The 27217-nt window shown below is 41.0% G+C and overlaps 1 protein-coding gene across 1 annotated transcript in view; it reads right to left on the bottom strand.

The window, feature by feature from the left end:
- Positions 1-12871, bottom strand: part of LOC106612512 (ribosomal protein S6 kinase alpha-2) — a 47877-nt gene extending 35006 nt beyond the window's left edge. The window contains exon 1 of the mRNA XM_045723232.1: positions 12122-12871. Coding sequence (XP_045579188.1) covers positions 12122-12220 — 99 coding nt within the window. The 5' untranslated portion in view covers positions 12221-12871. The remainder of the gene's footprint in view (positions 1-12121) is intronic.
- Positions 12872-27217: the final 14346 nt, after the last annotated feature.

Below are 27217 nucleotides of genomic sequence, written 5' to 3'. Positions count from 1 at the left end.
TCCACCACTTTAGAAGGCATTCCAACTCTGCGGGAATACCTTGTGCCTTTAACCATCACACAGCATTCAGCACCATGGACAGCACCATGGATAGCGTTGCGATCAATTTGAAATTTCGAATGGACAAAAGATTAATTGTCGATTCAGCACCACGGCTGCTGAACAGCGCCATGCCCAGGTAGCTTTGCAGTGTGGCGAAGAAAATGGTGGAGATTGCAATCACCGGTGTAGTGGTTGGGTTGGACATGTTTGTCTACTGTTCCAATTCCCATTCCCCCCGAAACTTACAATTGTAAAACTAGGCCTAGAGAATACGTTGAAGATCTTGGTTTCATGCTTAAATATTTCAGTCCAAATCTAATAAAGAATTAATAATTTGAAAGGGTCAATCTGGAGTTCAAACAATAAAGCACTCATCCGGCCACCGTTCTGGGTAAACAGCTTACTGATGGAGCTGGAGAAATGTAACCTCTCTCAAATTCATAGACTGGGATATAAATGCAAGGACTGACCATCCATTTGATCAATACGATAGTTGTAACCATGTTTTGAAGCTATACAATGTTTGTTTACAATTAGATTGTTTACAAACAATGGAGTAAAACAAGTTTATATTTTGGGTTCTGATTGGGTTAAACTGTTAAACTAAGCTCAATAAGCAAAAAAAGTTGTATTCTTCAAGAATCAATATAAGTAGTCTACATAAAAGTTACAAAGTTTAGCAATCGCAGACTGCCTCGTAAAAAAAAAAAAAAATCTGGATTCTTACAAATGATTAATCTCTTAAAATATAATAGTCCCTAATAAACAAATGAGCAAGTAGCCTAGCTACACCAAATCCAGCCCGCATTAGGCCTATATTAGGCTATGCTTAATCATGTGCACCTTAATTTGGGAGAACGGACTCGTGGTAATGGCTGGAGCGGAATTGTATCACATACATCAAACATGGTTTTCATGTGCTTGATGCCATTCCATTCGCACCGTTCAGCCATTATGAGCCATCCTTCCCTCAGCAGCCTCCAATGCATCTCAGTAACAGTTGCAATAAGACCAACTACTGAATACATTTAGGGCAGGGGTCCCCAATTACAGTGTCAGTCATAGTGAAGACATCAAAACTATGAAATAACACATATGGAATCATGTATTAACCAAAAAAAGTGTTAAACATATTTTAGATTCTTCAAAGTAGTCACCCTTTGCCTTAATGACATTGTTGCACATTCTTGGCATTCTCTCAACCAGTTTCACGAGGAATGCTTTTCCAACAGTCATGAAGAAGGTCCCACATATGCTGAACACTTGTTGGCTGATTTTCCTTCACTCTGCAATCCAACTCATCCCAAACCATCTCAACTGGGTTGAGGTTGGGTGATTGTGTAAAATGTAAATGTAAAAATTGTGGAGGCCAGGTCATCTGATGCAGCACCATCACTCTCCTTCTTGGTCAAATAGCCTTTACACAGCCTGGAGGTGTGTTTTGGGTCATTGTCCTGTTGAAAAACAAATGATGGTCCCACTAAGCGCAAACCAGATGGGGATGGCGTATCGCTGCAGAATGCAGTTGTAGCCATGCTGGTTAAGTGTGCCTTGAATTCTAAATAAATCACAGACAGTGTCACCAGCAAAGCACCCCCATACCATCACACCTCCTCCTCCATTTTTCATGGTGGCAACCACACATGCAGAGTTCATCCGTTCACCTACTCCGCGTCTCACAAAGACACGGCGGCTGGAACCAAAAATCTCAAATTTTGACTCAGACCAAAAGACAGATTTCCACCGGTCTAATGTCCATTGCTTGTGTTTCTTGGCCCAAGCAAGTCTCTTCTTCTTATTGATGTCCTTTAGTAGTGGCTTCTTTGCAGCAATTCGACCATGAAGGCCTGATTCACACAATCTCCTCTGAACAGTTGATGTTGAGATGTGTCTGTTACTTGAACTCTGTAGCATTTAGTTGGGTTGCAATTTCTGAGGCTGGTAACGCTAATGAACTTATCCTCGGCAGCAGAGGTAACTTTGGGTCTTCCGTTCTTGTGGCGGTCCTCATGAGCCAGTTTCATCATAGCGCTTGATGCTTTTTGCAACTGCACTTGAAGAAACTTTCAAAGTCCTTGAAATTTTCCGGATTGACTGATCTTCATGTCTTAAAGTAATGATGGACTGTCGTTTCTCTTAGGTTTTTTGAGCTGTTTTTGCCATGATATGGACTTGGTCTTTTACCAAATAGGGCTCTCTCCTGTATACCACCCATACCTTGTCACAACACAACTGATTGGCTCAAACGCATTAAGGAAAGAAATTCCACAAATGAACTTAACAAGGCAAACCTGTTAATTGAAATGTATTTCTGGTGACTACCTCATGAAGCTGGTTGAGAGAATACCAATAGTGTGCAAAGCTGTTATCAAGGCAAAGGGTGGCTACTTTGAAGAATCTCAAATATAAAATACACTGCTCAAAAAAAGAAAGGGAACACTTAAACAACACAATGTAACTCCAAGTCAATCACACTTCTGTGAAATCAAACTGTCCACTTAGGAAGCAACACTGATTGACAATAAATTTCACATGCTGTTGTGCAAATGGAATAGACAACAGGTGGAAATTATAGGCAATTAGCAAGACACCCCCAATAAAGGAGTGGTTCTGCAGGCGGGGACCACAGACCACTTCTCAGTTCCTATGCTTCCTGGCTGATGTTTTGGTCACTTTTGAATGCTGCCGGTGCTTTCACTCTAGTGGTAGCATGAGACGGAGTCTACAACCCACACAAGTGGCTCAGGTAGTGCAGCTCATCCAGGATGGCACATCAATGCGAGCTATGGCAAGAAGGTTTGCTGTGTCTGTCAGCGTAGTGTCCAGAGCATGGAGGCGCTACCAGGAGACAGGCCAGTACATCAGGAGATGTGGAGGAGGCCGTAGGAGGGCAACAACCCAGCAGCAGGACCGCTACCTCCACCTTTGTGCAAGGAGGAGCAGGAGGAGCACTGCCAGCGCCCTGCAAAATGACCTCCAGCAGGCCACAAATGTGCATGTGTCTGCTCAAACGGTCAGAAACATACTCCATGAGGGTGGTATGAGGGCCCGACGTCCACAGGTGGGGGTTTTGCTTTCAGCCCAACACCGTGCAGAATGTTTGGCATTTGCCAGAAAACACCAAGATTGGCAAATTCGCCACTGGCGCCCTGTGCTCTTCACAGATGAAAGCAGGTTCACACTGAGCACGTGACAGACGTGACAGAGTCTGGAGACGCCGTGGAGAACGTTCTGCTGCCTGCAACATCCTCCAGCATGACCGGTTTGGCGGTGGGTCAGTCATGGTGTGGGGTGGCATTTCTTTGGGAGGCCGCACAGCCCTCCATGTGCTCGCCAGAGGTAGCCTGACTGCCATTAGGTACCGAGATGAGATCCTCAGATCCCTTGTGAGACCATATGCTGGTGCGGTTGGCCCTGGGTTCCTCCTAATGCAAGACAATGCTAGACCTCATGTGGCTGGAGTGTGTCAGCAGTTCCTGCAAGAGGAAGGCATTGATGCCATGGACTGGCCCGCCCGTTCCCCAGACCTGAATCCAATTGAGCACATCTGGGACATCATGTCTCGCTCCATCCACCAACGCCACGTTGCCCCACAGACTGTCCAGGAGTTGGCGGATGCTTTAGTCCAGGTCTGGGAGGAGATCCCTCAGGAGACCATCCGCCACCTCATCAGGAGCATGCCCAGGCGTTGTAGGGAGGTCATACAGGCACGTGGAGGCCACACACACTACTGAGCCTCATTTTGACTTGTTTTAAGGAGATTACATCAAAGTTGGATCAGCCTGTAGTGTGGTTTTCCATTTTAATTTTGAGTGTGACTCCAAATCCAGACCTCCATGGGTTGATAAATTGGATTTCCATTGATTATTTTTGTGTGATTTTGTTGTCAGCACATTCAACTATGTAAAGAAAAAAGTATTTAATAAGATTATTTCTTTCATTCAGATCTAGGATGTGTTATTTTAGTGTTCCCTTTATTTTTTTGAGCAGTATATATTTAGATTTGTTGAAGACTTTTTTTGTTACTACATGATTCCGTGTGTTATTTAATAGTTTTGATGTCGACTATTATTCTACAATATAGAAAATAGTAAGAATAAATAAAAACCCTTTAATGAGTAGGTGTCCAAACATTTGATTGGTACTATATATAAACATTTTTTTCCCTCGGATAACTTGGGTAGCCAAATAAAATCTCCCGCAAGCTGTATTTGGTATTGGGGAACCCTGGTTTAGGGAAAAATTCATTTGAATGCAATCACTTTTTGCAGTAGTGGAAAAAGTACCCAATTGTCATACTTGAGTAAAAGTAAAGATATCTTAATAGAAAATAACCCAAGTAAAAGTGAAAGTCACCCAGTAAAATAGTGCTTGAGTCAAAGTCTAAAAGTATTTGGTTTTAAATATACTTAAGTATCAAAAGTAAATGTAATTGCAAAAATATACTTAAGTATCAAAAGTAAAAGTATAAATCATTTCAAATTGCTTATATTAAGCAAAGCAGACAGAACAATTCTCTTATTTTTTTTATTCATGGATAGGCAGGGGCACACTACAACAGTCAGACTTCATTTAAAAACGAAGCATGTGTGTTTCGCGAGTCCGCAGGATCAGAGGCAGTAGGGATGACCAGGGATGTTCGCTTGATAAGTGCATGAATTTGACCATTTTCCTGTCTTGCTTTTGGGTGTCAGGGAAAATGTACAAAGTCAAATGTACATTATTTTCTTTAGGAATGTAGTGAAGTAAAAATAAAAGTTGTTAAAAAATATAAATAGTAAAGTACAGATACCCAAAAAAACTACTTAAGTAGTACATTAAAGTATTTTTACCTAAACACCACTGACTTTTTCACAGCATCCCTTTTGATTTAACTTCTATGGGCTAGGTGGGACGTTAGCGTCCCACTCTATTCAACAGCCAGTGGAAGAGCGTGGCGCGAAATACAAAACCTCAAAAATGCTATAATTTCAGTATTTCAAACATACGACTATTTTACACCATTTGAAAGATAAGACTCTCGTTAATCTAACCACATTGTCCGATTTCAAAAAGGCTTTACAGCGAAAGCAAAATATTAGATTATGTTAGGAGAGTACATAGACAGAAATAACCACACAGCCATTTTTCAAGCAAGCATATATGTCACAAAAACCCAAAATCCAGCTAAATGCAGCACTAACCTTTGATGATCTTCATCAGATGACACTCCTAGGACATTATGTTATACAATACATGCATGTTTTGTTCAATCAAGTTCATATTTATATCAAAAAACAGCTTTTTACATTGGCGTGTGATGTTCAGAAATTGTATTCCCACCGAAAACTTCCGGTGAATTTACTAAATTACTCATGATAAACGTTGACAAAATACATAACAATTATTTTAAGAATTATAGATACAGAACTCCTTTATGCAATCGCTGTGTCAGATTTTAAAATAGCTTTTCGGCGAAAGCACATTTTGCAATATTCTGAGTACATAGCTCGCCATCAAGTTCGGGGCTCACTAAATTCAGAATTAGTATTAGAAAAATTGGATTACCTTTGCTGTTCTTCATCAGAATGCACTCCCAGGACTGCTACTTCCACAACAAATGTTTTTGTTCCAAATAATCCATAGTTATGTGCAAATACCTCCGTTTTGTTCGTGCATTCAGGTCACTATCCAAAGGGTAACGCGCGAGCGCATTTTGAGACAAAACATTTCAAAATGTCCCATTACCGTACTTAGAAGCATGTCAAACGCTGTTTAAAATCAATTTTTTAATGGTATTTTTCTCGTAAAATAGCGATAATATTCAACCGGACAATGCTGTATTCATTCAAAAAGGAAGAGAAAAAATGGCGAGGTCTCATGAACGCGCATTTCCAATCTCTTAGCCACCAGGCAGTCCACTGACAAACTGTGCTCCTGTACTCTGCCCGGAGACAGGAGACGCGTCAATCCGCTTTCTGAAGGCTTTAGAGAGCCAATGGAAGCCTTAGAAAGTGCTACATAACTACAGTGCCCGTGGGGTTTCGATAGAGAAGCAAAGGGAGAACTACAAAATCACAGACAGGCCACTTCCTGCTTGGAATTTTCTCCGGTTTTTGCCTGCCATATGAGTTCTGTTATACTCACAGACACCATTCAAACAGTTTTAGAAACTTCAGAGTGTTTTCTATCCAAATCTACTAATACTATGCATATTCTCGTTTCTGGGAAAGAGTAGTAACCAGTTTAAATCGGGTACCGTTTTTTATCCGGCCGTGAAAATACTGCCCCCTAGCCCAGACAGGTTAAAAGACAACTTTGCATACATGTTTGCCCATTGAAGAAGTTGTCAGATTGTTACTTTTTGGACCTGAATGCCAAACATTCAGGAGATAAAGGTGCTCAAAGTTGACTCATTTTGCATACCCCACCCTACCATGAGACATCCATGTCTTCGTCACTGGAAAAGATAAACGGTTGAGTTTGATATAATTTAAAAGCTTACAACAGGGTTGTCAAACTGTTTAAAAAAAAAATGATAAAAAAAGAAATAACATCAATTATCGTAAAACGTGAACAAAATAAAACAAATCATATTTGCATATGTTGTAGCTTAGACCCTATTTTACATCATCTGAGATGTTTGTGTTGTGTCCGCCATCGGTTGAGACACAACATGCTCTTGAATACAGGGAGGGTGTAATTTTAATCAGAAACATAATTCATAGAACAGACCAGTCCCTTAGGACCACTGGAATTGATCTGGTCCACCATTGACATTTTAATTGAATTGAAATTGTAACTTCTAAATTACTACCACAAAGATGGCCGCCGGTCCACCCACCGTGGAATGTCAACTTATATGGTCATGTCCATTCTATTATCTACCGAACAAAAATAAAAATAAAAACGCAACATGCAACAATTTCAATGATTTTACCGAATTACAGATCATATAAGGAAATCAGTCAATTTAAATAAATTCATTAGGCCCCAATCTATGCATTTCACATGACTGGGCAGGGGCGCAGCCATGCGCAGCCATGCGCAGCCACTTGGGAGACTGGCTGAATGGGTTTTTACCTACAAAATGGCTTTACAACAGTCAGAAATACTCCTCAGTTTCATGAGCTGTCTGGGAGGTTGGTCTCAGACGATCCCGCAGGTGAAGAAGCCAGATGTGGAGACCCTGGGCTGGCGTGTTTACACGTGGTCTGCGGTTAGACGTACTGCCAAATTCTCTAAATTGACATTGGCGTCTTATGGTAGAGAAATAGACATAAAATTATCTGGCAACAGCTCTGGTGGACATTTCTGCAGTCAGCATGCCAATTGCACACATCTGTGGCATTGTGTTGTGTGACAAAACTGCACATTTTAGAATGGCCTTTTATTGTCCCCAGCACAAGGTGCACCTGTGTAATGATCATGCTGTTTAATCAGATTCTTGATATGCCACACCTGTCAGGTGGATGGATTATCTTGGCAAAAGAGAAATTCTCACTAACAGGGACGTAAACAAATTTGTGGACAACATTTGAGAGAAATAAGCTTCTTGTGTATATTGAAAATGTCTGGGATATTTTATTTCAGCTCATGAAACCAACACTTTATATGTTGTGTTTATATTTTTCTTCAATATACAGTACATTTCTATGATTTCAATAGGTTTCCTATGGAGAATTGACAGTCTAATTTAAAACAGATATTCCCATTCAAGTCAACATTCTCTGATGTCTGGACCTCAAACCTTTGATGTACCATTTTAAGGTTAAAATGTCAGATTGTTTTCCTATTTTAGTACATTTATCAGCCAAAACATGGCATCCACCCTGTATTCAAGAGCATGTTGTGTCTCAACCAATGGTGGGCACAACACAAAAACCTCAGATGATGTAAAATAGGGTCTAAGCTACCACATATGCAAATATAAAAAATTATTACTGTTGATGCGTTGTTAGATCATTGACATTAAAGGTAAAAAAAAAATCAGGAAATTATCAAATAGTTTGACAACCCTGTTTGTAAGCTTTTAAATGCTTACAAAAATGGTGCTGGAAGAAATGGCAGCTGTTTTACAGGCGCCTAACCAATTGAGCTATTATGTGTTTTTTCTCACGTTATTTGTAACTTATTTTGTACATAATGTTTCTGCCACCGTATCTTACGGCAAAAAAAGAGCTTCTGGATATCAGGACAGCGATCATTCACCTCGGATTAGACTAAGATTTTTTCTTCAACAAGCAGGACGCATAGGATGTACTTCAGACACCCGACAAGGCCAAAATCCCCGTCAATGGCAAGAGAAAGAGACGCAGGTACAGAGGACACAGAGTGGGGTGCCTCGTAAGGATCCGCCGATGGCGAGTGGGAAATCTGCCTTTAACGTCAGTATTACTTGCCAACATACAATCACTGGACAATAAATTAGACGAAGTACGATCAAGAATATCCTTCCAACGGAACATCAAAAACTGTAACATCTTATGTTTCACAGAATTATGGCTGAATGACGACATGGATATTCAATTTGTGGATTATATGCTGCACCGGCTAGATAGAACAGCACACTCCAGTAAGATGAAGTAGAGTATCTCATGATAAGCTGTAGACCACACTATTTGCCAAGAGAGTTACCTATATTTTTTGTGGCTTTTTATTTACCACTAAGACCACACTCAGTCAGCTGTATACGGAAATAAGCAAACAGGAAACTGCTCACCCAGAGGCGGCGCTCCTAGTGGCCAGGGACTTTAATGCAGGGAAACTTAAATCAGTCTTACCTCATTTCTATCAGCATGTTAAATGCACAACCAGAGGGGGAAAAAATATAGATCACCTGTACTCCATACACAGAGACGCATACAAAGCTCTCCCTCGCCCTCCATTTGGCAAATCTGACCACAATGCTATCCTCCCAATTCCTGCTTATAAGCAAAAATTAAAGCAGGAAGCACCAGTGATCAGATGAAGCAGATGCTAAACTACGGGACTTTTTTGCTAGCACAGACTGGAATATGTTCCGGGATTCTTCCGATGGCATTGAGAAGTACACCATCAGTCACTGGCTTTATCAATAAGTGCATCGAGGATGTCGTCCCCACAGTTACTGTATGTACATACCCCAACCATGGATTACAGGCATGGAAGCCATTGATTACAAGCAACATTCGCACTGAGCTAAAGGGTAGAGCCACCGCTTTCAAGGTGTGGGACTCTAACCCAGAAGCTTATAAGAAATCCTGCTATGCCCCAAGATGAACCATCAAACAGGCAAAGCGCCAACACAGGACTAAGATTGAGTCGTACTACACCGGCTCCGACGCTCGTTTTATGTGGCAGGGCCTGCAAACTATTACAGACTACAAAAGGGAAGCACAGCCGAGAACTGCCCAGTGACACGAGCCTACCAGACAAGCTAAATCACTTTTATGCTCGCTTCGAGGCAAGCAACACTGAGATATGTATGAGAGCATCAGTTGTTCCGGATGACTGTGTGATCACACTCTCCATAGCCGATGTGAGTAAGACCTTTAAACAGGTCAACATTCAAAAGGCTGCGGGACCAGACGGATTACCAGGACGTGTGCTCCGGGCATGTGCTGACCAACTGGCAGGTGTCTTCACTGACATTTTCAACACGTCCCCGATTGAGCCTGAAACACCAACATGCTTCAAGCAGACCAACATAGTCCCTGTGCCCAAGAACACTAAGGTAACCTGCCTAAATGACTACAGACCTGTAGCACTCATATCTGTAGCCATGAAGTGCTTTGAAAGGCTGGTAATGTCTCACATTAACACCATTATCCCAGAAACCCTAGAGCCAGTCCAACTTGCATACCGCCAAACAGATCCATAGACGATGCAATGTCAATTGCACTCCACACTACCCTTTCCCACCTGGACAAAAGGAACCCCTACGTGAGAATGCTATTCATTGACTACAGCTCAGCGTTCAACGCCATAGTGTCCTCAAAGCTCATCACTAAGCTAAGGATCCTGAGACTAAACACCTCCCTCTGCAACTGGATCCTGGACTTCCTGACGGGCCGCACCCAGGTGGTGAGGGAAGGTAGCAACACATCCACCATGCTGATCCTCAACACTGGAGCCCCTCAGGGGTGCGTGCTCAGTTTCCTCATGTACTCCCTGTTCACCCACGTCTGCATGGCCAGGCACGACTTCAACACCATCATTAAATTTGCAGACAACACAAGTGGTAGGCCTGATCATCGACAATGACGAGACAGCTATAGGGAGGAGGTCAGAGACCTGGCCGGGTGGTGCCAGAATAAAAACCTATCCCTCAACGTAACCAAGACAAAGGAGATGATTGTGGACTACAGGAAAAGGAGGACCGAGCACGCCCCCATTCTCATTGATGGGGCTGTAGTTGAGCAGGTTGAGAGCTTCAAGTTCCTTAGTGTCCACATCACCAACAACCTAGAATGTTCCAAGCACACCAAGACAGACGTGAAGAGGGCACGACGAAGCCTATTCCCCCTCAGGAACTAAAAGGATTTGGCATGGGTCCTGAGATCCTGAAATGGTTCTACAGCTGCAACATCGAGAGCATCCTGACTGGTTGCATCACTGCCTGGTACGGCAACTGCTCGGCTTCCGACCACAAGGCACTTCAGAGGGTAGTGCGCATGGCCCAGTACATCACTGGGGCTAAACTGCCTGCCAGCCAGGACCTCTACACCAGGCGGTGTCAGAGGAAGGCCCTAAAAAATTGTCAAAGACCCCAGCCATAGACTGTTCGGTACTGCTTGCCATGCGGTAGCAGAGAGGAGCACCAAGTCTAGGACCAAAAGGATTCTCAATAGCTTTTACCCCCAAGCCATAAGACTCCTGAACAGGTAATCAAATGGCTACCTGGACTATTTTCATTGTGAGCCCCCCCACCAACCCCTCTTTACGCTGCTGCTACTCTGTTTATCATCCGCACATTGGCTACCCAAACTATCTGCATTATGTCCCACTAACCCCTCATTTACGCTGGTCCTATTCTCTGTTTATCATATATGCATAGTCACTTTAACTATACCTACATGTTCATATAGCCTCAATTAGCCCAACTAACTGGTGCCTGTATATAGCCTCGCTACTGTTATTTTCATTGTCTTTTTATTTCTTTACTTATATATTGTTCACCTAATACCTATTTTTTACTTAAAATTGCACTGTTGGTTAGGGCCTATAAGTAAACATTTCACTGTAAGGTCTACACATGTGGTCTACACAGGCGCACATGACAAATAAACTTTGATATCAGTCTCAACCATTTATCTTTCCCAGTGGTTGAATACATGGATATCTCATGGTATGGGTATAAAAAAAGGGGCCAACTTTGAGCACTTTTATATATCTCTTGAATGTTTTGATTTTCAGATCCAAAAAGTCACTTTCTGAGCACAATGGAAGGTTTCATTCAAATAAAAAAAGGGGTGCTGTCAAAATGTGAATGAATTCAAATGTGTTTACCCTTTAGTAAAAGTATGTTATTTATTTTTGTATAGCATAAGATCAAATGAACCAATCAAATGACATGCAAAAACACAGGTATTGAAACAAACAATTCTGAAAATCAACCTGCAAAAGGGCATCTGGGAAATATGATAATGATGAGCATGGTTTTGAGCAAACATTAATTTGTAATTTTACTCAAGTTTATTCAAATTCAGCTCACTTCTAGCAGAGTTTGTTGAGTAAACGACACATTAGCAAAAATTATTCACCTTTTCAAGTCCACTCAAACTCACAGATTAACGTTGATTAAGCCATTAGTTTAATTGTTTTTTTTGTGTGCGTGTGTGTGCAATACCATGCTAGACAGAATTCAACATGATTTTTTATGAAAATGTTGTGCAATGGTAGTCTACAAAGCTTGTCAAAATGCTGAAATTGTACTGGCAAGTGTAGCCTAATATCGGGTAACAAACAAGACCGACACAGGGTTCCACAACAGCCTACCACAACATCATTGAGTGACAGCAGTCAGTGGCAGCTGAATCACACCTTTAGCAAACAATTATTCTGCGTTATGGCACGCACAGCCACAAAGTAGTTGGGCAGTAAAGAACAATACACTTACCTCTAATCTGCAGAGGTTCGAGTTTTTGGACCGTGACTTCTTCTGAAGGTAGACGGAAAACCATCTCCTAACTGTAAATTTCTGCATGTTCGTGTCCATTGTGTGCCCCGCTTCAGATCCGCATTGGCAGTTTGTCTTTGCTCAACACCTAAATCCAGATCAGTACACAACAATAGAGAAGGATTTAGTTTCCTCCCAGCCACTCTTCTAATCCACTTCCTATATGGCAGATAAACAACAACCAGGAAAACCAGCGATTTGGTCACTGTTGACACCACTGCAGTGTCCGTCCGTCCTTGCTACAGCGCAATGCTTTGATATGCACAAGCATTTCGCTACACCCGCAATAACATCTGCTAAACACGTGTATGTGACCAATACGATTTGATTTGATTTGACAGTGCCATCCAAGCAGCAGTGATTCTGGCGATTAGGCTCCTCAGCACCCGCCGCTATCCCTTTTGTCCCGCTGAATCAGCACGGTGCAGTCATGCAATGTGAAGCAAGCGAGGGCTCCCCTCCTCCCCAACATTCAGCTTCTTTTCGCGCCCAATCAAACTGTACTCTCACCGTTGGGAGTAGAGAACTCCCCTTCTCTGACAACAGAGAGCAACTAATCCACATGTTCATGATACACCCCTACCTCATGTAGATATCAAGGAGGGTGGACACAGACTCCGAGAGCAGCATACAATGTTGGTATGAAGCCCAGTGAAATTATGAGACGTCTCATCTGTCGTCAGGCATGTTAGGGATGCATGGATCACAGGCGAATGTTGTTGTGTTTTTAAGGCTGTGTTTACACAGGTAGCCCAAATATGTACATCCTCCCACCCTCAATAAATGAAGGTTGGAGTGTCGGCTGATTAGTGTCTGCTTCAGACAAGGATCAGCTAAAAGGAAATCAGATTTTAAACATTGATGCCATATTTCTAATTCTATAAAATATATCCAACTAATTGTACAATAAAGCGAGGGAATTATTTCCACTGAGGTCCTATTTTTTACACAAATACATATACAATTACATGGATACAGACACATTACAGAGATACCCGAAAGAAAGGTTATACTGTTCACCAGCTTTTGACATTCTTTTTATAAGTTGTTATGGTTAGTATGGGTTTGAGTTGTTGTGGTAGTTTCCACTCAACAGCACCAGTATATAAAAATGTTCTTACCACATACTCTTATTTAAAACAGTGAATTTTAGAAACTCTAGCTATGGTATTATACTTGTGAACATCTCTCACAAATGGAAAAGAGTTGGACAGAAGCTAGGGGACTGAGTCTGTGATAATTCTGTAGACCAGACCAAGTTGAATTAATACTACTCATTTTTTCCACAGATAGCCAGCCTATCTGATTAAAATGCTCGACCTTCAGATGCGTATGAGGGGGGAGTTTAAGTACAATTCTTACAAGCTTGTTTTGGCTGATTTGTAGTTTATTCTTTAGATGTTTGGGGCTGCTGGTGAACCATGGATGTGCAGTCATAATCAAAGTGACACTGGACAAGCATACTTGCCAGCATCTTAACTGTGTCGATAGCTAGGTTGCCATCCAACTGGCAAAATATTTTCATGCCAATATTCTAAAATCTGTATAAAAACAATAGGCAAATTGACTTGTTGCAGATAAGTCTGTGTGTAAATACGTAGTGCGCATAAAAATTACTTTTGCGGTTAAATTCCCAGGTACTGATAATGTTGCTTAGGTATAGTGAATGTGCCCACTCTGGTATTTTCACATGCGCTCTAGTCAACAGCGCATAGGTACAGTGCGGGTATAGCCAACATGATGAGATTATTATGGACAAAGGTGCGAGATCATTTTTTAATTGTCCAACGGCAGTCAAGCATTGATCATCATGTCACCAGAATAAGACCCTCGATATTTATTGAAAGGAGCATCAAGCTCATCACCGTGGACTTTCACCACCCTGTGAAGTTAATCATAATTTATTTAATCTGTAAGAAATTGCATGCTTTCCCATGATGATGTGACATTTTTTTATCCGACATGTACGTTACTCACATAAAGGTTGGATGGAAACCTGGTTAATGTCAAGCCATTTTGATGATGCTGGAATTATATTTTGGATGAACGTGCCCATGCCTACATCAGACTTCTGCAGCAGCCTAATCATATTCAAATATTGTGACTGGTTGTGTTTATGCTACATATAAAAGGTAATATATTTTAAAAGTTAAATGACAAATATTTAGGCTATATTGAAGCGTTAGGTTCTAGGTGTGCGAGGAATAGCCGCCCAGATTGGAGAGGAGGCAGAGCGCACGTTAAGCTTTCCTGAATAACTGGGTCTGCCGGGAACATATGTGGCCACATTATTGTATGACGACTTGGGAGAATGATGATCTGCAACAGGAAGCACATCTCAGTATCAGAAGTAAAAATACAGCCAGACTGGCCTGCTACTGTGCGTTTCTAACCCTTGTAAACTGTTGAGAGTAGACCCACAATTGATCCAAATGGAATTAAACAGAATCACAGAGCTTTTGCGCCATTATTCAAATGACATTTTCACTGCAGCCTAAAGTAAAAACATGCTCTCACTTGAAAACAATAATGCAATTATTCATAGCATTATGGTGTTGTTGGCTAGTCTAGGTAGGATAATTGTATTGTCCCTAAACAAGATCAATAGGGGAGCAATTTGAGCTGAATGTCTCATGTCTTGACTGTTCTTTCATGCACAATGATGCACCTGGCCTCCCCGCTACCTATCAAACTATTCCTATTTGTTCTTGTGGATTCATATTGAAAATTGATGCAGCTTTGAATGCTTTTATGTGTGGTATGATTGATAGTTAGCCTATTGCAGATCTGGACAAATGATCCACCTACCACTATTGTCACTAAGAATGGTGGACAGAGGGCAGGATAGATACTTCGATAGATAGACTGGTAGACTATATTGACATGTGGTATAGTAAAAGTTGGCGTCTGGAAAAGTGTAGTGCATAAGGGAAGTACCAATACACCTTGCTATAGGGGAGGTGCATGCAAGCAGATGAGGAAATTTGGCTAGGATGTAAGAAATGATATAGAGTAAACCCTACAAATCAGCGAATGTTAACCTGAGAAAAAACCCACTACCCTCCACAGTGCCCAATAAAAAGAAACACAACCGCCCCAAAGCAAAAATAAATAAAATAATGAAGTTAGACAACCCTACCCTTTTTTTGACCCCCACCCCCCCACCCACCCCAGTAAATTTCAAACTGTCCCCAGGAAGATGATTAAGATAAAATGCAAACAACCTTTGCAAAATTAGAATGCCTGTAATATAACCTGGTAAAATCACTCATTTGAAATGTATAACCCATGTACTCAATTGACATGTACAATCAATCTTGATAGTGTGCATTGAGAATCCTAATTGACCTCTTAGGAGTAGCTCATTATATAATGTACATTAGTTTATCAATATGGGAGAACTCCATTAAGCCTACCATCTAACCCCTCTGTCTGTCTATACCGTAGAGGGTCATCACAGCGCAGCTACAAATACATAAACAACTTTGAATAGGTTTGCTGTGTAGAGATTGTTAATGAAATGATGCACACGCTTAGCTAGTTTATGCAATGATGTATTAGGCCTACAATACAGTGAAAGTATGGTTAAAGTGGTACCTGGTTAAAGTGGTACCTAAGCCAATGCTTTGTACAAATGTAAAAATCTGATGTTGCATACAGAGCCACACTGAAACCTTTAGATAGAACATATTTTTCTCCTTCTGCATGTGCAGCTTAGAGGTAGTGAGGTGAGAAATACCCATTGCAGTGGATCAGATTTTTTTTTTCACACTCATATGTTCCACATTCATCAGAGCATGCTTACAGTATATGAACATCCAGACATAGCTTATGTTGGGAATAGATTGCACTTGTACCAGTACAATCAAACAGTGATAACAGTTGTTACCAGACCTATAGGGACGCTTGCTTCTGTTCTCACAAAGGGGACAATGCCTCTAAGAATAACAAGATTATAATTAGCAATGACCCAGTCCCAGACTCACCAGGTCACCGTCTGATCTAAGCCTGATCCAGAGGCTATGGGGAGGACAGGACACCAGACCAGACGTTGTCAGGGGGCATAAACAACTTTTCATACACCTGTAAGTTAAGGATAATGATATTTTCACCAAATCTTGTGAAAAAAATTATTGGGACAAACATGTCATTATTTTCCAGAATCCTCTACAGTTGTTTGTTTATAGCAGAGCAGTACTTTTATAGTCGTTAAAAGGCCTGCATACACTGTATGTGGTGAATCTTCAGTAAATGTGAACATTTCCATAATACCTCATTCCTTTGGACAACACAAGGCATTCATTATTTCTGGCTCTGGCCATCTGTGGGACAGACTGCAATTTATTACACCCTGGTGGGTTTTAAATTCCTAAACAAGACTGTTAAATAGCTAATCAACTGGCTATCCGGACTATCTGCATTGACCCCTTTTTTAACTAACTCTCTTGCACTGACTATGGACACACACACACTGGACTCTACACACACAGTCACACAGTCCTTACACTGACACCCAAACACACGCTGCCGATACTTATTTTACTCTTACCTACATGTTCAGTACATAGCTACCTCAATTACCTCATACCCCTGCATATCAACTCGGTACTGGTACTCCCTGTATATAGCATGTTATTTTCTACTCCCTATATATGGACATCTTATTTTACTCCTTATTTTTGTTTGTTATTCACTGTCACTATTTCTATTTTTTTTTATTGTATTTATTTATTATCTTATCTTTAACTCTATATTGTTGGAAAAGGACCCATAAAAAGCATTTCACGGTTAGTCTACAGCTATGGTCTACGAAGCGTGACAAATGAAATTACACCCTGGTAGGTATTATATTTGCAAACAAAAAACAGAAACATCTGAGTGATTCTGCGAGAATCTGTCCATATGTTAATATCTGTGAAATACTACAAATAACGAGATAACGAGTCATTCACAAATGTGGTAATGGCACAAAATATCATACCTAGAAAAACCCAAAGACACACTTTAGATTGGAATTTCATGGAGTACTGTCTGACAAAGATAATAAAGGTCTCAAAACCAATCTTTCATATCTTTGGAGAGTCACTGCTGTGAATATATTCCTTATTGGTGAGACTTCAAAAGAATGTCAGGATTTGACATGTAAACCCACTTTAAAAAGTCAACACCCTACTTTGCAATGACAATGTCAAGACTTCAAAGTGCATGCTTTACTTGATATAAGCACCTAAAAATGTTCCCCTTCGGAGCAACCGTACAGCAAAAGTGTTGCGGTGTGTTTCTCAAAACAAACATCAGAGAGGATTTCATTCAAAAAGCTTTGCCGTGTCTTTCTTGACATACTCGCTTTCCATACAGTAATTTACCTGGAACGGATTGAACCATCAGGGTTCTTATATCCGACTGGGATTCATGATACAAAGCTGTTCGCCTATTAAAGTACATTTTCCTAGTTGCAATAATGTCCTTAGAATCTGTTCAAGATGTATAAGAAATGTCTATATGCAATTTCTTTATTTTAGATTCACAGGGTGTGAAAAAAAATTCAGTATTCACTTTAGTTTGTATAGCAGTCATATGGACTGAACATAATTGTACTGGACATGATCCCACTGAGAACACAGATGGAAGGTGGGAGTAATCATGCAAATATTTCCTCATAGAACCTACTGGTGTTGTGCAGAACTAACTACTTACATAGACATATTGAGCACATCACATAAGGCAAGTACAGTCCATAATAATTATTATTATTATTTGGTGTGTGCTTATATTTTTCCTATTTCACATGTACAAGTGTGTATTAATGCAGATTTTCTTTTGCACACTTTTCCCTGAGACCCCTTCCGAGTGGGGTCACAGCCAGGGCCTGGCATTATCAACAGCGACCCTGGCACAATTAGGGTTGAGTGCCTTGCTCAAGGGCATAGACATATTTTTCACCTAGTTGGCTCGGGGATTCCAACTAGCAACCTTTCGGTTTATTCGGATCCACATTAGCATATGGAACATTTCTGGGATCTTTTATTTCAGCTCATGAAACATGGTACCAACACTTTAAATATTGCATTTATAATTTGTTTACATTTACATTTTTTTTTACATTTTAGTCATTTAGCAGACACTCTTATCCAGAGCGACTTACAGTAGTGAATGCATACATTTCATACATTTTTTCCCGTACTGGTCCCCCGTGGGAATCGAACCCACAACCCTGGCGTTGCAAACACCATGCTCTACCAACTGAGCCACACGGGATTTGTTCAGTGTAATTTACTAAATTAGACTGTTTTGCAATGAAGGTCCACTGTAGCCTCAACTGCACTCTGTAGGGTACCACTATTGTGTTGTTGGAGGACAGCTAGCTTCCGTCCTCCTCTGAGTACATTAACTTCAATACAAAACCTAGGAGGCTCATGGTTCTCACCCCCTTTCATAGACTTACACAGTAATTATGACAACTTCCGGTGGGTATCCTCCAACCTATCAGAGCTCTTGCAGCATGAACTGACATGTTGTCCACCCAATCAAAGGATCAGAAAAGGAATCTAGTACTGAAAGCATAAGCTACAGCTAGCTAGCACTGCAGTGCATAAAATGTGCTGAGTAGTTGACTCAAAGAGAAAAAGATCATAGCTGAAAAGTTTTGAACAAATTCATTTCTTCGAAAGTGAAGGAGTAACAAGAGAGAGAGGAAGAGAGCTATATTTCGTTGTTTTTTTCTCACTTTTCACTTACTCAGCTAGCAAATGCAGGTAGCTAGTTTAGCCGACTCAAACACTTGGCTCAAACAGAGGGATGCTATGTTAGCTAGTTGGCCATGACTATCCAACACAGGAACTCTTCCAAGTCAAGGTAAGCTTTTGGTTTCAAAAATGTATTGCCACCGGGGCCCGTCGGTGTAACTGCTAAACTGCTTACTACACTGTACTGCATGATTGTAGCGGGTTTACTAACATGCTAGTTCTATTAGCTATGTTGACTAGGACGTTACTTTAGCGAACCTGGTGACAACAATGCATGTTGTGTTTAACGGTTATGGTATGACGGGTTGGCTTGGAAAGGTTTTTTCACCTGGTCACAGACAGCTGATGTGGTGAACATTGAAGTCCACAAATGAAGGGAAAGGGTGAGGAGAAGAGCTTGTAGATGCGAGAAGGAACACACAAGCTGTTTAGTATGTGGCTATGAAAGTGAACTGTTTGCTTGTGATCAGGGGTCGATTTATTCTGCCGATTCTGTTGTAAAACCATTTCTTAAAACGGAAGCAAACGGAATGAAACGGGGATAAACATTCCCGAATTTGTCCAATCGAAACTCTCGTTTGCAACTGTTGGACTAATGATTACATTACACCCTCCATCAGCTAGATGCAGGCAAGAGTGGGCAAGGCGGTATTGAATGTGTCACTGTCTGTCCATGTGTCACTGTCACCTCAAATCTTCCTCTCGACCTGTGTGCATCTACGTTGTAAACTTTAATTTATAGGTAAGGTTGTAGTAACCTCATGATGGGAATAGGGAAAATTAGAGTATTATGTAGTAGCCTAAACCTATTGATATTACATTGAACTGAGTGAATGGAATATGAATGACAGTTTACTGTAATAGAAATAAGGCCATGCTCATAAAAACAATTATTGTCCTCCATCCTCTTAATAATATCCTCTTACATCTAGGCGTTCCGCCAGCGGAACCCCTAGCCAACAGCCAATGGGATCGCATGGTGCGAAATACAAAACCTAAAAAATCCAATATTTTCAATTTTTCAAACATATGGCTATTTTACACCAATTGAAAGATAATCCTCTCCTGAATCCAACCACGTTGTCCGATTTCAAAAAGGCTTTACAGCGAAAGCAAAACATTAGATTATGTTAGGAGAGTACATAGACAAAAATAATCACACAGCTATTTTTCAAGCAAGCATATATGTCAATAAAACCCAAAACACAGCTAAATGAAGCACTAACCTTTGATGATCTTCATCAGATGACACTCCTAGGACATTATGTTATACAATACATGTATGTTTTGTTCAATCAAGTTCATATTTATATCCAAAAACAGCTTTTTACATTGGCGTGTGATGTTCAGAAAATGTATTCCCACCAAAAACTTCTGGTGAATTTACAAAAATACTCATCATAAACGTTGACAAAATACATAACAATTATTTTAAGAATTATAGATACAGAACTCCTTTATGCAATCGCTGTGTCAGATTTTAAAATAGCTTTTCGGCAAAAGCACATTTTTCAATATTCTGAGTACATAGCTCGCCATCACGGTGAGCTATTCAGACACCCGCCAAGTTTGGGACAAACTAAACTCAGAATTAGTATTTGAAATATTGTATTACCTTTGCTGATCTTCATCAGAATGCACTCCCAGGACTGCTACTTCCACAAGAAATGTTGTTTTTGTTCGAAATAATCCATAGTTATGTCCAAATACCTCCGTTTTGTTCGTGCGTTCAGGTCACTATCCAAAGGGTAACGCGCGAACGCATTTCGAGACACAAAATGTCAAAATGTTCCATTACCGTACTTAGAAGCATGTCAAACGCTGTTTAAAATCAATTTGTATGGCATTTTTAACGTAAAATTGCAATTAATATTCCAACCGGACAATAGTGTATTCATTCAAGGAGGAAAAAAAAAAAACTGCGTGCTTGCGGGAACGCGCATATCCAATCTCTTTGTCCCCAGGCAGTCCACTCAGAAACTGAGCAACTATACTCTGCCCAGTGACAGGGGAATGCTCAAAACACTTTCTGAAGGCTTTAGACAGCCAATGGAAGCCTTAGAAAGTGCAACGTGACAGCACAGATACTGTAGTTTCGAAAGGGACTTGAAAGAAGAACTACATTTCTCAGATCCTACACTCCTGGTTGAATTTCTCAGGTTTTTACCTGCCATGAGTTCTGTTATACTCACAGACACCATTCGAACAGTTTTAGAAACTTCAGAGTGTTTTCTATCCAAATCTACTAATAATGCATATTCTCGTTTCTGGGCAAGAGTAGTAACCAGTTTAAATCGGGTACGTTTTTTCATCCGGCCGTGAAAATACTGCCCCCTATCCATATCAGGTTAAATGGCACCAACCGCCACTGAAAGGAACATATCTATATTATTACAGACCAATAAAAAAGCCAATTAGCACAATGAAATTAGCTAATTTCGAGTGATCTTTCAAGCAGATTATGTAAACCTCTCACACAGCACTGGTCCCCATGGAGCTGAAAATGAATAACTGTCTGAATACAGTAGTAGATCTGAACCTTAGCCTGCAGGTATAAGCTTATGAAATGTCTAATGCAGATATTTCATTCAGTATATCAGAACCTTACATTTATGTTCAAGTCATACAATAAATTAACTTCTATGAAATGCAAGGCTTGTAGTAGTGTATCCATATTACTGCACTCCTTAACCTTTTACTGCAGTGTGCTAAATCAGGGTCACACAGTGTTTCTTGGTAGTCAAACAAATCAAATTATTTGTTACATGCGCCAAATACAACAGGTGTAGACCTTACAGTGAAATGCTTACTAACAAGCTCTTAACTACTTTGAAATAATAGTATACACCTCACACACATGGTTCGGCGTTTTAAAAAAAAGAAACCTGTACCATGTCAGATATAGAGTTGAAATGTATTCAGTTTTGAGTTTGCGTCCCAATATTACACTTTATATACATCACAGACGACTGAAATATTACAAAGCCGTTTGACATAGAAACACAGGATTTTCTGAGGTTTATATTTGTTTTATTAATTATGAAAAATATGAATATTCCATCCATGAGGGAGCTTTGGTTATTCTACTGCAGGAAAGGGATTTTAAATATCCCTACAGAGGTTTTTATACTTACCTAAGTAGTATTAAAATACCTGATCATAGTACTGTTCCTTGATAGAGGTAGACATTAATTAAAATAAATGTGTCTTGTTTAATGAAATCAAGACACAGTATGGAAAACATTGATCTTTTTTAATTAAGAAGGTACTGGAATGGATTCACTGAGCACATTATTTGAGCCATTGTTCATGCTCAATCAGCAAAACATCCTCCTGAAAAACTGTCCATTCCACATTACCCCTCAAATATCATAATGTACATTAATGAGAAATGGCATGGTTGTCAGTGCAGTCCAAACCCTTGCTTAGGTAGGGACTGCTTTGCTTTGTTGTGTCTAAATGGATGGAAGAACTATAGTTAGGCAGGAACATACAAGCTATAGAGGGCTTGAAGGCAGAGATACCGAAGTGGAGAAGTATCTGACTTGCAGCCAGGTCTGACCTGTGGCTGATTAGAGTTATCTTGCCCAAAGCCAGGAGTGTTGTGATTCATATAGAGAGCAATCCATTAGGACCCAGACTGTCAGCCACACCTCTGTATGGTCTTTATGTCTGTCTACTGTTCTCTCCGCTCTCTGGAGAGAACTGCTTTCATCTCACCTGTGCAGATGCACACGTTCAATACAGCATCTATTACAAAACCGTTTGACGTAGAAACACAGACTTTTCGGAGGTTTATATTTGTTTTATTAATTATGAAATTATTTAAAATATTAATATTCCATCCATGAGGCCACTAGAGGGCGCTTTGGTTATTCTACTGCAGGAAAAGGATTTTAAATATCCCTACAGAGGTTTTTACACTTAACTAAGTAGTATGAAAATACCTGACTATAACTGTTCCTTGATAGAGGTAGACATCTGCAGTTGACATGATCTTATTGTGGATTTATTAATTTCCTTGAAAAGTTGTGATTCCTTAGATGACTGATGTATACAGTGCATTCAGAAAGTATTCAGACCCCTTGTATTTTTCCACATTTTGTTACATTAAAGCCTCAAATGGATTAAATTGTTTTTTTCCCCTCATCAATCTACACACAATACCCCATAATGACAAAGCAAAAACAGGTTTAGACATTTTTGCAAATGTATTAAAAATAAACAAATACCTTAATAACATAAGTATTCAGACACTTTGCTATGAGACTCGAAATTGAGCTCAGGTGCATCCGGTTTCCATTGATTATCCTTGAGATGTTTCTACAACTTTATTGGAGTCCACCTGTGGTAAATTCAATGGATTGGACATGATTTGGAAAGGCACACTGTCTATTTCAGGTCCCAAACAGTTGACAGTGCATGTCAGAGCAAAAACCAAGCCATGAGGTCAAAGGAATTGTCTGTAGAGCTCCGAGACAGGATTGTGTCAAGGCACAGATCTGGGGAAGGTTACCAAAACATTTCTCCAGCATTGAAGGTCCCCAAGAACACAGTGGCCTAACATAACTACACAATTCTAATCACCGCATAGGTGAGTAGCAATGATAGACTTAACCAACTTATAAAATGCCTTTGTTTGAAAATCTGCACATCTCTCGTATTGTCCCTGACCAGTGCATCACTGAATGATTACCCGCCTTTAACTACATTTTGGAGGACAGACTGAGCCCTGAGAATTAATGTATACTGCTCAAAAAAATAAAGGGAACACTTAAACAACACATCCTAGATCTGAATGAAAGAAATCAATCTTATTAAATACTTTTTTCTTTACATAGTTGAATGTGCTGACAACAAAAATCACACAAAAATAAATCAATGGAAATCCAGTTTATCAACCCATGGAGGTCTGGATTTGGAGTCACACTCAAAATTAAAGTGGAAAACCACACTACAGGCTGATCCAACTTTGATGTAATGTCCTTAAAACAAGTCAAAATGAGGATCAGTAGTGTGTGTGGCCTCCACGTGCCTGTATGACCTCCCTACAACGCCTGGGCATGCTCCTGATGAGGTGGCGGATGGTCTCCTGAGGGATCTCCTCCCAGACCTGGACTAAAGCATCGGCCAACTCCTGGACAGTCTGTGGTGCAACGTGGCGTTGGTGGATGGAGCGAGACATGATGTCCCAGATGTGCTCAATTGGATTCAGGTCTGGGGAACGGGCGGGCCAGTCCATAGCATCAATGCCTTCCTCTTGCAGGAACTGCTGACACACTCCAGCCACATGAGGTCTAGCATTGTCTTGCATTAGGAGGAACCCAGGGCCAACCGCACCAGCAAATGGTCTCACAAGGGGTCTGAGGATCTCATCTCGGTACCTAATGGCAGTCAGGCTACCTCTGGCGAGCACATGGAGGGCTGTGCGGCCCCCAAAGAAATGCCACCCCACACCATGACTGACCCACCGCCAAACCGGTCATGCTGGAGGATGTTGCAGGCAGCAGAACGTTCTCCACGGGCGTCTCCAGACTCTGTCACGTCTGTCACGTGCTCAGTGTGAACCTGCTTTCATCTGTGAAGAGCACAGGGCGCCAGTGGCGAATTTGCCAATGTTGGTGTTCTCTGGCAAATGCCAAACGTCCTGCACGGTGTTGGGCTGTAAGCACAACCCCCACCTGTGGACGTCGGGCCCTCATACCACCCTCATGGAGTCTGTTTCTGACCGTTTGAGCAGACACATGCACATTTGTGGCCTGCTTGAGGTCATTTTGCAGGGCTCTGGCAGTGCTTCTCCTGCTCCTCCTTGCACAAAGGCGGAGGTAGCGGTCCTGCTGCTGGGTTGTTGCCCTCCTACGGCCTCCTCCACGTCTCCTGATGTACTGGCCTGTCTCCTGGTAGCGCCTCCATGCTCTGGACACTACGCTGACAGACACAGCAAACCTTCTGGCCACAGCTCGCATAGATGTGCCATCCTGGATGAGCTGCACTACCTGAGCCACTTGTGTGGGTTGTAGACTCCGTCTCATGCTACCACTAAAGTGAAAGCACCGCCAGCATTCAAAAGTGACCTAAACATCAGCCAGGAAGCATAGGAACTGAGAAGTGGTCTGTGGTCCCCACCTGCAGAACCACTCCTTTATTGAGGGTGTCTTGCTAATTGCCTATAATTTCCACCTGTTATCTATTCCATTTGCACAACAGCATGTGAAATTTGTCAATCAGTGTTGCTTCCTAAGTGGACAGTTTGATTTCACAGAAGTGTGATTGACTTGGAGTTACATTGTGTTGTTTAAGTCTTCCCTTTATTTTTTTGAGCAGTGTATTTCTAGGCTCTGTGGTTTTGAGGACCTCACAGGCACTGAATGGAATATATAGGAACTCTGCATGCATCGCCTCTGTTGTATTGCTAACAACTCATGTATTCCTGAGTTAGCCAGTATATCATAGTTATTTGTATGTCTTCCAAACTCCTCCCTTCTACTGAAGCATTTTAGAGATCAACACATAAGATAGCTGGATACTCTCACTACAGCACATCTCTCTGATTCAGAGGGGTTGGGTTAAATGCAGAAGACACATTTCAGTTGAATGCATTCAGTTGTACAACTGACTAGGTATCCCCCTTTCTAGTATGTGTCCTCTGTATCCACTGGCTATTCTTACTGCTATACTACAGGAAGTTTTAATGAAGGATATCAGATACTGAACATGTAAAACACAGATACTGCTTTAGTATACTAACCTGTGCTATATTCAGGAGCTCTTCATAAGGACCCTCGTCTTCGGTCAACGAGGCGAAGGCACTGTCGACAGACAACGTCTCCATGTCCGCACATGCCAAATCCAAACTCAGCCTTACATTCCCGCTCACTCCAGTCAGGGAGCACTGGCAATGACTCATGGTGAAGTTACTTCCTTTTCGGCCCCGTCACCCTTACAGGAAGAAGGGCAGAACCAACACAGGATCTCTGCTCTCCTCTACCACAGATATGAGTGAATGACAAAACAGTTGCTTTCAAGGGCAGCCAGAATTGCTCTCAGCCATAACCATTATCTCTGGGACCAGGTCCTATTAATTCACACTGCTTAAAAGCCAGTTGGCTGGATCTGACTTACAACCTCCACCAAGAGGAAACTACCCTGGCTATAGAGGAGCTGAGGTATAAGGCCATGAGTGCTCTTGTGTGCAGTGACTATCCCATGCTGTCTCTGTTGACTTGAGGACATAAGACACTTAACTCTCTTCAAAAGGAGAGGGAGGGAAGAAGAGTGAAATGCATTTCTAATGGGCCTTGTCACCAATTAGGAAGCAGTGATGTAGCCAAGCCATTGTTCAGCCCTCGGAATGGCTGCGAGCCAGAGATTTTTTAGTCAGGAAGAATCAACCTGACTACTTCACTCACTGATAAGCTTCAATAACCACATTAAGAGTAGTGCATGGATCTCACTGTGTGTAATACCCACTGAGGCAACCGTTGCCTCCCTACAACTATTTGGTTCTGCCCGTTCTTGGCAAATAAGATTTCACATTGACACTATAACCTCTTATCCTACGATGACAGCTTACATAAAACTGATTGCACCACACATAATATCCATTATACCGACAGCCAAGGCCCATAATACAACATTTGAACTCTTATTTTGGGGACAGGGATTCAGATGCAGTTCACAAGGGGAATATTAAACTATGCTGAAATATAAGTAGACAAGTTATTGTGCAACGTAATATTTCAACATTCCCAGGACAGATACACATTTGTCATATTTTTGATAAAAACCTTTTATATGAAATGTAAAATACTTGTTGCAAAAATAAGCTTTACATACCACCGGTCACCAACAGACAAATCTCTTCAGTGTGCTGACATGCCTTACATGAGGTCTAAAAAGCACAATGTTCCATGTACTCCTACATCCTAGAAATCTCTTACACACAAGGTGTCATGAGGATAGATAAATGGCATGCCTGTAGGGACAACTAGCATATACACCACCAGCATTGCTATTCTACCACTTGTGAACACTATAGTAAATAGCTTTACTTTTTTATATCAAAAATTGCTCAGGAGTAATCATCATCTTTGTTCTAATATACATCTGGCTATACATCTGCAGTTGACATGATGTTAAAATTAAGAGAGGGTTACAATACAAATACAGGATTTTAAGTCAAAATCATCAGCATTCCTGGACATGGAGTTTTATATAATTGGATACTTGTTGTGGATATAACATTTCTTTAAAATGTGTAATTTGTTAGACTGAACAATGCCACACAGTG

This window comes from Salmo salar, chromosome ssa01 (assembly GCF_905237065.1).
Source record: "Salmo salar chromosome ssa01, Ssal_v3.1, whole genome shotgun sequence".
NCBI lineage: Eukaryota > Metazoa > Chordata > Actinopteri > Salmoniformes > Salmonidae > Salmo > Salmo salar.
Note: the sequence above shows the minus strand (reverse complement) of the source record. Positions and strands in the feature narration are given on the sequence as shown.